The 11972-nt window shown below is 40.5% G+C and overlaps 1 protein-coding gene across 2 annotated transcripts in view; it reads left to right on the forward strand.

Annotated features, from left to right (window-relative positions):
- fam184aa (family with sequence similarity 184 member Aa) overlaps window positions 1-11972 on the forward strand; it is a 68103-nt gene that overhangs the window by 46319 nt on the left and 9812 nt on the right. For both annotated transcript variants that reach the window (XM_005750529.1, XM_013915247.1), the window contains exons 15-19: window positions 5796-5910; window positions 7071-7168; window positions 10093-10246; window positions 10808-10935; window positions 11061-11245. In XM_005750529.1, coding sequence (XP_005750586.1) covers window positions 5796-5910; window positions 7071-7168; window positions 10093-10246; window positions 10808-10935; window positions 11061-11245 — 680 coding nt within the window. The remainder of the gene's footprint in view (window positions 1-5795; window positions 5911-7070; window positions 7169-10092; window positions 10247-10807; window positions 10936-11060; window positions 11246-11972) is intronic.

An 11972-nucleotide genomic window follows, 5' to 3' on the forward strand; every position in this document is an offset into this window, starting at 1 on the left:
TTTTTTTTAAACCAGGTTGTCTCTAAGCCATAGTTTAAGGCACATGATGCTTGAATACATATGCATGCTATGTATTTGCAGCCTTTAAATAGGTTCTTTAAAGAAAGCCTTTGAAATTAATGCTCCTTCAGATGTTCCAGTAGCTACAGTTCGGGAGATTTTATCTTATGAGGATTGAAGTTAGCTGCTAGGGTCAGAATGAAAGCACTGGAACAGAGCGAGCCGTTTGACGCTGGTTTGGGAGCTCAGACGCTCGTCTGCTTAGACTCATGTAGCCGTTCCTGCAGAGCATACTGCCTCTGGGTAATTCAGAGCTGAGTCACAACTGAAGCCTCAAAGAGGCTCGTCCTGAGTTTGCCAAGACGCTGGTGGCTCCAGATAAACATTTTCTGACAAGCTGGAGTCACCAGTGCCAGCTTGGCAACTTTTCAGATGCCCCCAACCAAAACCGTGACAAAAGCAGCTCACGGCAAAACGAGACAAAGTTAAAGAGTGATCTGACTTTAACTCCAACACAAGATACAAGAGATTCTGTTTCACACAAAGTTTTGTTCTTCTTCATAAAATATTTTCGTTTACCAAAGAAAACTTGTCCTTTGGTTTTGAGACATCTGTTTGTGGTCGGCGGCTCTGCGATGGACCTTTGACCTTTGATATAGCTACTGTGTTGGAGTTTCTTAATTACTCCAGAAATCTGCAGACTAAAATGTAAATATTTATTTGCTTAATTGAAAAAAAATGTGCAAGCTAAGGTGGCAGTTTTCAAAAGAATCACCAAATATTAAAATAAATGATTGCCACCTATTTGTTTCAGCTATAGATATGGTATCATTTTAAGATGAAAGGAAGCAGTCCTCATTGATGTGGCTGTAATAATTAGGATGGAATTTCATAGTGGGCTCTTTAGGGAGCATCATTTCTTATCTGCAGCATCTGCAGATTATAGATGCCAGATTAGGAATCATGTAAATGTGGGTCACAGTATAAAAAGAAGCATTTTAAAGTTATAGTGCCGAGTGGCTAAAAATAAACTTCAAACTGTATCACAGATCAGATATCTAAGGAGCTTACACTGTATGTGTACTATATGTGAGTCTCTGTATGTGTGTCTTTTTTTTGCCCTCACAGGGCTGTGTGTGTGTGTGTGTGTGTGTGTGTGTGTGTGTGTGTGTGTGTGTGTGTGTGTGTGTGTGTGTGTGTGTGGGTGGTTTAGGAGCAACAGAAAAGATGACTAATGTGTGTATATGTAATACTGTAATCCACGGATATTATTAAGTGTATATACACTTACCGGAATCTCTTTAAATGTGCTTTGCTAGTACCTCTTTTGATTTCAGATCTGCATTCATTCCTCGCGGCATAATTTCAACAAAGTGCTGGATAAATTCTTCAGAGATTTTTGTCCATATTCACACGACAGCATCACAGAGTTCCTCATCACAAAGGTGCTCTATTAGATTGGGATCTGGTGATTGTGGAGCCCATTTGGGTTCAGTGAACTGAATGTCCAAAAAAACAGTTTGAGATGATTTGAGCTTTGGGTAAATACGCAGGTAGGCTGTGGCAATTAAATGATGCCTACCTGGTACTGACGAGTCCACAGTCTGTAAAGAAAATATTCTCTACTCCATTGCACCACGAGCGTCATAAATCATTGATACAAGGCAGGATGGATCCCTGCTTTCATGTTGTACACACCGGTTTCACACCCTACCATCTAAATGTTGCAGCAGGAGTCAAGATTTATCAAAGCAGGCAGTGTTTTCTAATCTTCTGTTGTCCAATTCTGGAGAATTATAACCTCAGTTTCCTGTTATTAGCTGGCAGGAGCGGCATCCAGTGTGATCTTCTGCTTTAACATTTGCATGTAGAGATGCTCTTCTGCAGACTCACTTGTTACAAGTGATTATTTACTATAAGTGGTTGCCTCCCTGTCAGTTTAAAGCAGTTTTGCCATTCTCCTCGGACCTCTGGTAGATGGTATTGGCCACCAACCAGAGGTAGAGGATTTCACCCAGGGAACTTCTGGAATTGAATTGCTCTGAGTTTGATATGGCCGGGGGCACCAGTACAGCATTAAAGTGAAGTGCAGATAAGCATAATTTTCAAAATCCGAGACCATGCTTTCAAAGGCTACATGAACATCACCTGAAAAAAACATTCCCAAGTAGTTTAATTCATGCTTAAAAGATCCTTTTCAACCCAAAATATTTAAATTTAATTTGAAAGCCCAGTTAGGAATGTTTTAGCTTATCCCCGTAATACTTTCAATCATAGTCTTGCACAAAGATTAACTACTTAATGAGAAAAAACAGCAGACATGCAAGCTGGGCCACTATAAAGACAAAAGCACGAAAGTATTATTACAGTGATCTGCACTGTATTGACCTACTTAAAGCTCTGCAGAAACACCAGCCCTACCGGGGGCTCAGAGACTCATCAGTCACAATGCAAAGAGAAACTCGCAGTCCCCTCAGATATAACACATCACGTTGCATTTTAAGGACAAATCTCAAACTGTTCACACATAAGCCATGATTACAACTAGCATCTGTCAGAGTGATAACGGAAATATGATGGATGTATATTGGTCGATTACCCATTAATAACGCTAAGAATAATAAATTCTCCGCTTTATTTATCAGAGAAGGTGATGTTATATTAGATTGTTACTTTCCTGGTGTGGTTTTAAGGCTGTCAGTGCTTCTCTGTGTCTCTGCACCTCTTCTGTATCATCCTTACAAATTCAAGTTATTGTGCATTCAGACAACACCAATCCCATAATTGCATCAACATTCCACCCTCATGGTGTGTACGATTTCTCTTTCAGTCAAAAAGTAATTCCAGTAGCAACTACTGCTCTTCGGCATTTCTTTTGATCAGTGTTAATACTTCATACGCCGACCCTCCAGCCTGCCAGATGCTCAGTTTGCTCAGAACAGCAGAGCAGTGAGCATGGTGGGACTCTGTTCTTGGTTGCTGTGTGATGGATTTAATGGTGGGACAACTGCCATATTGCTGAATTTATTATTTTAATAAATTTCAATACAGATCAAAATTTAAGTAGATGCAGGGCCTTTCCTGGCTAGGAGAGGGTCTTGAGGGGCAGCTACAACTGTCAGCACAATTAGTCTAAAAGTAAGGGTTTGTTTTTCCAGGAAAACCCCTGTGATTGATAGGGTAGTTTTGTTTATTAACTGGAAATGAAGATGCATACCAAATCCAATCAAAATGTTTCCCATTTTTTCAGAAAATCAATTGTGATTTAAAGGTACAGCCATTAATTTTAAGCATTTACTTTTCTTCTGCTACATCAGAGTAAACAGAATAATAAAACATGGTTAATGCATTTGTTCTTTCCATACCAGTCTGCCACAATCACTTATTGTCTGCAGATTAGACAAGCAACTGGCCCATCTCCAGACAGCTGACAACTGTTATGGCTAAACAACAACAGCTAGTTACAAGCTAACGCAGGGGTGGGCAACTCCAGGCCTCGAGGGCCGGTGTCCCTGCAGGTTTTAGATGTGTCCTTGAACCAACACAGCTGATTTAAATGGCTAAATTAGCTCCTCAACATGTCCTGAAGTTCTCCAGAGGCCTGGTAACGAACTAATCATGTGATTCAGGTGTGTTGACCCAAGGTGAGATCTAAAACCTGCAGGACACCGGCCCTCGGGGCCTGGAATTGCCCGCCCCTGGGCTAATGTTACATATGTAATGTTTGGCTCAAGTGTCCTAAAAATCACACTTTCCCTCTGATAAAGAGTTTGATTACATTCTCACATCGTATCAGCGTTCAGTCATGACGTTCCTGAGTCCTTAAAAGTTGCAACCATTACAAAGACAGTTTCAACAGTTGCTAACAGAGGCTAACAGCTAACAGTGGCAAAAAGGACCTCAGTATTGCTGTCATTATTCACAACTGAGCTTTTTTGACTCCATATTGGACTCCTTTCACAAAGTTTTATAGCCTCTTCCAGAGTAAATAAAGATAGATGCTTCTCGCCCAGCTTTGACAGCTGAGGTAAACAGTGGACTGACAGCCTTCCACAGGAGCAAAAACATGCCGGCCGGCTGCATCTCTTATAGCATTCAGTCTCAATTGAATGTTTTTGATCTCTCTTGGCATGTTTCATTGCCAGTGTCAGTGTTATTTCTATTCTAAAGTTAAAAACAACAAAGTATCCAAAGTCTTTACAAGTTAGTTAATGAACAAGCATGGTAAATAAATATAATAAAATAAGATATAAAAAGAAGCAAATATGCTATATTGTGACAACATAAAAAAGCTACAGTGGCTATCCTACAGCAGCCACAGTAACTAGGATTATGCGCTTGAATTGTGAGGGGTACAAAAACAGACCCCAGTTGCCTGCAAAATCTGCAATCCACCGACATTTGGCGCTGAATAATTGTACTCACTAACTTTCGAGAATTGCCAAGACTCAACAGGATGAAAAAATTGAATGATTTCCCTTTTGACTGTTTTGTGCAGATGTAGTTAAAAATCACCCCTGATGTCCTGAATTTTTGATTAACCTGTTTCAGTGAAGCCATTTATGCCTTTGCTGCCTTAGCCTCTCATGTTTGATGGACGTGGCAGCTACATGTGCTGTTAAAGTAGAAAAAGACATTCCTGAAAGCCCTTAAGTGAGCGCAGGTCCCGTGCGGTATTGTGCGCCTAGGCGGATGTGCCGTCGTTATCTATAATGACTTCGTTTTCATTAAGATATTTTCATTACAAGGTCCTAGCCCGAGGCTCCAGTTTGTGCGCGCCAAAACTTGTGCGCTTGGGATTGTGTTTAATTAAGTCACAGAGGGCTGGGTGCATGTTTTTGCAAACAAGGTCGCTTAAGGTATTTCCACATTGCTAATCTCACACATCCCATTATTTTGCTGTAACTGTAAAAATGATTAGTTGGAGTAGACAGAGAGGATAAACTGTGCAGGCCATCTTTTTTTATCCGATGTAGAACCTCAGAAACTTCATCCCAGCCCTGCTCCTCATCCTCTCATTTTTAAATCCATCTTACCTTACACTTGCTAATGTGGTACTTCTTCAGCACTAAACCCTGCGGGGGATTTAACTGCAGCGGCTCAGAGAAAGAGTGGCATGTGAAGGGCCGGAGGCGTCTGGCTGAGAGAGTTCTGCCACTCACCGGCAGTTAGGCCTCTGATAGCTGCAGTATCTCCTCGAAACAAAACACTTTGGCGTGCTCTGATGGGGCTTACGCTTGTTGGCTTTTGTTATTGGGCCGTGCGCGCTGTCACTCGTCGTCGTGACGGGCTGTCAGCTCATTGACACGAGTGGAGAAATCTTCATCCGCAGCCCTGAAGTGGTTTTATTACATCTGTGTGTCAATATCACCACCAGGGAGTGGTTGTTAGAAAAAGGGGGAAAAACCTGGGTTCTCTCCCTGGTTAAGAGCGATGCATTGGAAAAAATATAGTGGAGCAAAAGAGAGAGTTTTTTAATTAAATGTGTGTGCTCTGTTAAGTGAGTTGCTTCTTTCCTGGAGGTATGTCTTCCTTGTAAATTAAATGTGATGTCGCCGCACAGTTGGAGATAGAGAACCACCTGGAGAGAGACACAGTGTTGTCCCTGCAGTTCAGCCTGTAATTACTGCTTCTATCGGATGTGGGCACGCTGACCTGTTAACATTTGCTTTTAATCTAATTTGTTCTGTCTTGTTACTTTTTTCTTTTCTTTTTTTTGAATAAGCCTTTGCTCATTATAAACACCTAAACACCATATTTTTACTACTTCCCCCTTTACGTCCCTTTTTCCTCAGATCTCTCTGCTGAAACAGTCCCTGGAGCTGCAGCTGTCTCAGTCTCAGTCAGCTCTCCAACAGCTGCAGTCTCAGTTCAACCAGGAGAGAGAGCTCCTGAGCCAACAGCTCAAAGGTATGCACGCGCTTCCTCCACGTGGCGACTGCGGCTACAAGCTGCCGCTGGAGTTTCAACATTTCATCCTAAAATAACTTTCTTAAAGTAGCGATTTTGCATTTGTATGTGATTTTAACCTCCTTTACACATTATTTTCTGATCAGCATCTTTTCAACTCATATCATCTATATTATTTCCTTAACCTTAAAATCAGGTTTAACGGAACGCAGCCACAAGAAAGATAATGTCTGAAAGTTTTTGTCACTGATGCGACTATAAAACAAGAGATTTTTTATTTTTTGATTATGGGAATTTGAAAGAGAAGGAAGGTTGGAGCTGTAACAGCCAGTTTGAGCTGTTAGATGACGAGTTGCAGTCTGACAAGTTTTATCAGGGGAAACCTGCGTGCCTCTAAATCAGCCATTCCCAAAGTCAAGAGTGCTGCAGCCCACTTAAAAACCTGAAGATCCATTGGGGCCACCCAATCTTAAATCTTCACTCTAATCAAAATCCATGAGAATGTGATGTATTCCTCGAAAAATGTCTTAAACCACACAGGATGTTGGCTATAAATTGCTAATGCTACCTAGTCATATGCAAAGTGGTAAGGCTAACTGGGACATAAACTTTAATACAGGGGAAGTAAATTTAGGTCAAAATAAAGTAATACCACCTCCTATTTCCTGTTTTAATTCCATATTTATATAACTACATTAATGTAACTGTGCATACTACTAATTTCAAGCTGAATTTCTGTTATTATTGCAGCCAAGCAGCCATGAAGGGGGCCACTGCTCCCTTAAAAACTTTTGGGAATCACTGCTTCAAAACATCCATGAGGGAAATAACTGAATTCACAGCCCAGGATGTTCACTAGCATGAGATCGTCAGCATGTCGAGACAAATCATGCTGCATTGCACTGTACCACTGCTGAAACCAATTTTTATTTTGTTGTGAAGAATAAATAAAAATCTGAAATGTAACCTAAATATTTAATACAAATAGTCCGAGCATCGAGTGTGTAAATATTTTGTTGTCACCTTCTGTTCAGCGGCGCGTCTCCTGCCGCTGTGCGACTGGCTCAGATTGTCATATTGCCTTATCGTGTCAAACAGAATGGAAACACGTCTGCTGTTGATGCATCTCAGTGTACACGTTGATATCTCTGTGTTTGCAGAGATGCAGAGAGAACATCAGAGGAGAGAGCATCGATTACAGGAGGCTCACTGCTGTGCCCTCAGCACCATGGAGGAAGCCAGGCAGCACCAGATAAGAGTACGACACACACACACACACACACACACATATTTGCAAGCATGTAGGTTTGCATCGGTTGTCTTGGGATTTGTCACATAGTTGCACGACACTACCTGCCTTTTGTTCTCTCTGAAAAGAAAAGTAGAGCAAGTTCTAACTAACTTCTCGGGGGCTTTTACTAAATACATTACAGTAGCCTTTCTTGTTCCACTGTGGACTTCACTGCAGTCTTCTTTGAACTCATCTGTTTGTACACACAGTAAAAGTGCGACGAGGACAGTTTCGACAGCCTCACTAGTGCAGCAACAACAGCTGCTAAATGCTACCATCGTTCACTAACAAGTGCTGTGACTGAAGCAATAATGTGCTGCAGTAATTCTAGTAGCAAAAATGCCTAACTAAATTAACCAAATCTGTGATTTTAAATATGATTTAAGCAGCAAACCTTTGACTACTGAATGCAGCATTCGAGAGATTTACTGTTGCTTTGTACTGTAGTATTAAAGTGACTCTAGAACACTGTATGTTGGAGGATCCTGTATGGCGAGGCTGGAGTTTGGTGTTGCAGAGATTTCAGTGTGACGATTTTTTATAAAATTTGGTTTGATCTGTCACCTCAGCCGAGTCTGAGACTGAGCAATCAGTGCAGTTTCTTTTTCTGGCATCAATAAATGTTCAGTTTAACTCAGTCTTATTTATATAGACCAGCACAAGTCACTTCAAGGCACTTTATATTGTAAGATAAAGAAAATAATACAGAGAAAACCTCAACAATCAAACAACTCCCTTTGAAGAAGCACTTGGCAAAACTCCCTTTTAACAGGAAGAAACCCCCAGCAGAACCAAGCTCAGGCAGGGGCAGCCATCTGCTGCGACCGGTGTAGGTGAATGGATTTGATAGTTAACTCAAAAACAGGGTGATGATGTACCGCAAGGTCAGAGGTCAAGTTTTTGTGAATGCGATGACTCAAGGACGTCACGTAGGACTTTCAAATACCATAGGTGTATTTATTAGGAGGCTGATGAGTACTATTAGCCAGTATTTTTTACCTATGTGATTAAAAATGACTGCAAGGCAACATTTGAGCAGAAAATATATTTTATATATTTTCTTCAAGTCATCCAAAACACATGTGACAACTGCAGCAATAAAACTATGAAAAGGTTAGCACTGCATGTGAACCATGATTGGTATTCTGTCCAAAGCTAGCTCTGCTTATAGGTTGATTTAGCTGCTTGAACAGCAGAGTAAGCAGTGACCTTGTGTTGAGGTAATGTTGACTGAGATTTTGACTGACCGTTTTTAACTAAATCCATCAATACAAGAGCGTGAAACCACACGTGAAAACAAGACCACTCAGAGAGCGCAGCTCCTATCAAAGGGCAGGTTTACTAACACTCTGGTGTTTTATGATGTTTTATTACAACATGATGATGTCAACCCGTTATGTCATCATGGTGACATCATGGCAACATCATAGGGACAGCAGTCAAGCTCATGTTTAGCCAGCATAGGTAATCATGTCCCCCAAGGCCTAATATGTTGCTGTTATCGGTATCACCATCACAGAAAATCTGAAAATGCTGTTTTGAAAACTGTGGACAAACAGACAGAGTACACACTCCCTCCATTAGGGAGGAGAACAAACTAAAAACTTGCTGCTAAACTTAAATTAAAGAATTAAAGTGTCCTTTAGCTGTCTATCAGCAGGAGAGTAGAGAATTGTGCTTCAGTAGCTGATATATCCACAATGTCGCTTCCCGTGAACTTTGTAATACACAAGTAAACGCCTATTACCATTAAAAAAAAATGAAAGAAAAAGACTGACAAAAATAAGAGTTGACCTATCATTTTACTTTTAAATCATCAAAGTAGTTCATGTGCTCCTCTGGCTGTATCCCGTGTCTTTTTATAGTTCTGTAAAAATGTGACTTTCAGTACAAAAATCTGCAGCTGCTGTTCCTCTCTTTTCACCTGTGTTCTTATCTACTTTTTTTTTTATGTATGTAGCAGTCTGTGATCAGCAAAAGTCCTTAAAATAGTGCTTTATAAGAGGTACACAACTTGATTTGTCGTCCTGGGAGCTTCTAGTGTCTGACGTTATTTCTTCCAGAGAGGAAATTATAGTGTGGAAGGTGCTGCAATTTGAATTTCCAATATTGTCCACAGCACAGCAATGATTACGTGTAGCAGAGTATCCATTGTGAAGTTCAGCAAGTGCTGGTCAACAAAACTACTTGAGACCAAGTAAAAAAGTTTTTGAGCTTTTCTAATATTGTTTAATGATCCTTTTATGTCTGCCACAGAGTCAAGAAATGCAGAAGATTCATAGCACAATCAAACCCCTGAGGAAATTGCCGGCTTTCTGAGCCATTTTATTTGGATCATTTACTTTAATTTCACCAATTTTCTTGTTAAGTAATATTAAAATGAGTCAAACGATATAAATTATGGTTGAGGTAGTTTTTTTTTTGTTATGTGGCACTGAGAGGATGTGTCAAAAAGCTCAGTGATTTTATACTTACACTCTTTAGTCATTTTCAGCCTGTTGATGGATCTCGCTGTCAGTTCTGCTTCCTGAAGCTGAGTAGCTTCCTTTTTTTATGCAGTACATAGTGGGACAGTCTCCAAAAGTCTTTGTGTGTTCTTAATATTGTCACTTTTCCTGTGCCAGTCTGTAACTCAAAACCAGTTTGGAGCTGTGGTTCGATTACACTGTTCATTTTCTCTCTTTGTCTTCTGGCTTTCTTTTTACAACATTTCACTTTTATTTTTCAGCCCAAATTAAAAAGGAAATATTGAGTCAGACATCCAAACTACACTTTTCTCAAAACCATATTTTTCATGTAACATATTGTGTCTTGTCATCTTCGTCCTTTCTCTTCTCCTTCCTTTCCGTCCCTCCATCCTCTTTAATCTCCCTCGCCGTGCCGTCTGCCAGGCCCTCGAGGAACGTCTAAAGCAGGAGCAGCGGGAGGAGGTTCACGCTTTGAAGGAGGCCCACAGGAGGACTTTAGAAATCCTCAGACAGCAGTCGGACCAGGAGCTGCAGACACTGCGATTTGAATTGGAGGACGAGGGGAAAGCAAAGCTGGGTAAATGATGATAGATATAGTAAACGTGGCTTTGACACGTCTAGGTTTGTAGTTATCGATCGGGGTTGTTTCCACACTGCCAGCCTCGCTCTGTGGCGTGGTTTTAAATTGCAGCAATGATTTTTTCCCCACCCTTTGGTGATTGTGTTTCTACCTACTGAGACGTTCTGGTTCTGTTTCGGCCTGCTGTGATGATGTTTTTGTCCATAGTGATTACAACAAAATCACCTTCATTATCTGCCTATTGCTGTTTAGAAGAATAGAAGAAGAAAGAAACATTTGGTGGTTAAATCGTAAGACGCTTTAGGAAACCAGGATGAAATTAACTAATGGTGAAATCAGCTTTCTGAGATCTGTGAACATGTGCTAGGTGATAAAATTGATCTCAGTAGTTGCCTCCAATATTAAACCAACTAAAAGAATAAGTCGTGAAAGTACGATGTAGGAAAGGAGTCACAAAAAATGAGAATATCTTTAATTTCTCCGCACTGTTGTCATTTTTCTACATAAACTACATAAAGAATGATCCCTCACATTACCTGCGGCGTCTCTTTCCTGCAGCCTCTCTTCGTGCAGAACTGAACCACCTCCACGCGACAGCCATCGAGCATCTGAAGCAAATCCACCTCAAAGAACACGCTGCCACCAAACGAGAGCTAGAGAAAGCCATGGAGCACAGCCAAAAGCAGGTAACACTGACAGTGGTTTAGTTCTGTTTTTGTTCTTGTCTCTCAGTGTTTCGCCCTAAGTGATCTCAAGGTTTAAAAGCCTTCTAGCAAATAACTGCCTATTCTGTCTTATGTGCATCCTCTAGGAACAAGATCTCTTAATTCGTATCTCAGACCTGCAAGCGGAGCTGTGTTCCCGTAGCAACCGCATCACCGATCTGGACCATGAGATTCACTCTCTGAACGAGACCATCGACACGCTAACCAGAGAGCTGGAGCTGAAGGGCAAAGAGGTGCTGCGGGTCCGCAGCGAAGCTAACCATCAGATAAGGTTCAGTAGCTCAGCAGACATTATCCTCCCATTACCCTTAAATACTCTTGCTTATATAAGAGCAAGAGTATTTAAGTAAATAATATTTGTGAAATTTGTGCATCAACCATCCAATTTTAAATATGCATTCACAGCATAAAACTAGAATTTCACAGCTGCCTTTTAAGTAAAGATGACATCACATTTGTGAAATCATGTTAAACTTGCGTCTGTATTTTTAGTCTTTTTCTGAGGATTTACTGAAAAAAGTCACGTTTATTCATAAGTGCAGTTTTTTCAAGCCACTTTACATTAGACGTGTTTTTCACTGTCTAAAAATATATTTTTAGTTCATTTTCACATATGTAAATTTTTTTCCAGTGTCGCTCTGTCTGACCATTTCAGTTAAAACACCAGTACTTTGTTTATTGAAGCCATAGCTATAATACCCAGTAAAACAACAAAGTCTATAGATGTCCAGATCTATCAGTGTAAGCATTTATTTATATTAATACTGTATTCTGATCAGTTTCTGGTGAACTTTAAACATGTTTTGCTCTAAATCAAGCACAGTGTTATCAGCATCATGCTTTAGATAAAGTGGGTAAAGGACCTCTCAGCTCAGAGTTTCATGTTTTACACGCCTGCTTCCACAACTCCAGCCTATCTGTTCTAAGCCAGCAGAGTTTGTATTGACTTAAAATGAATCAGTGTTGCCTTCCAGTTTTACGACAGGCAGTATAAAAGA

The sequence above is a fragment of the Pundamilia nyererei genome, unplaced genomic scaffold, assembly GCF_000239375.1.
Source record: "Pundamilia nyererei isolate P.nyererei 1_Seehausen unplaced genomic scaffold, PunNye1.0 scaffold00276, whole genome shotgun sequence".
Lineage (NCBI taxonomy): Eukaryota > Metazoa > Chordata > Actinopteri > Cichliformes > Cichlidae > Pundamilia > Pundamilia nyererei.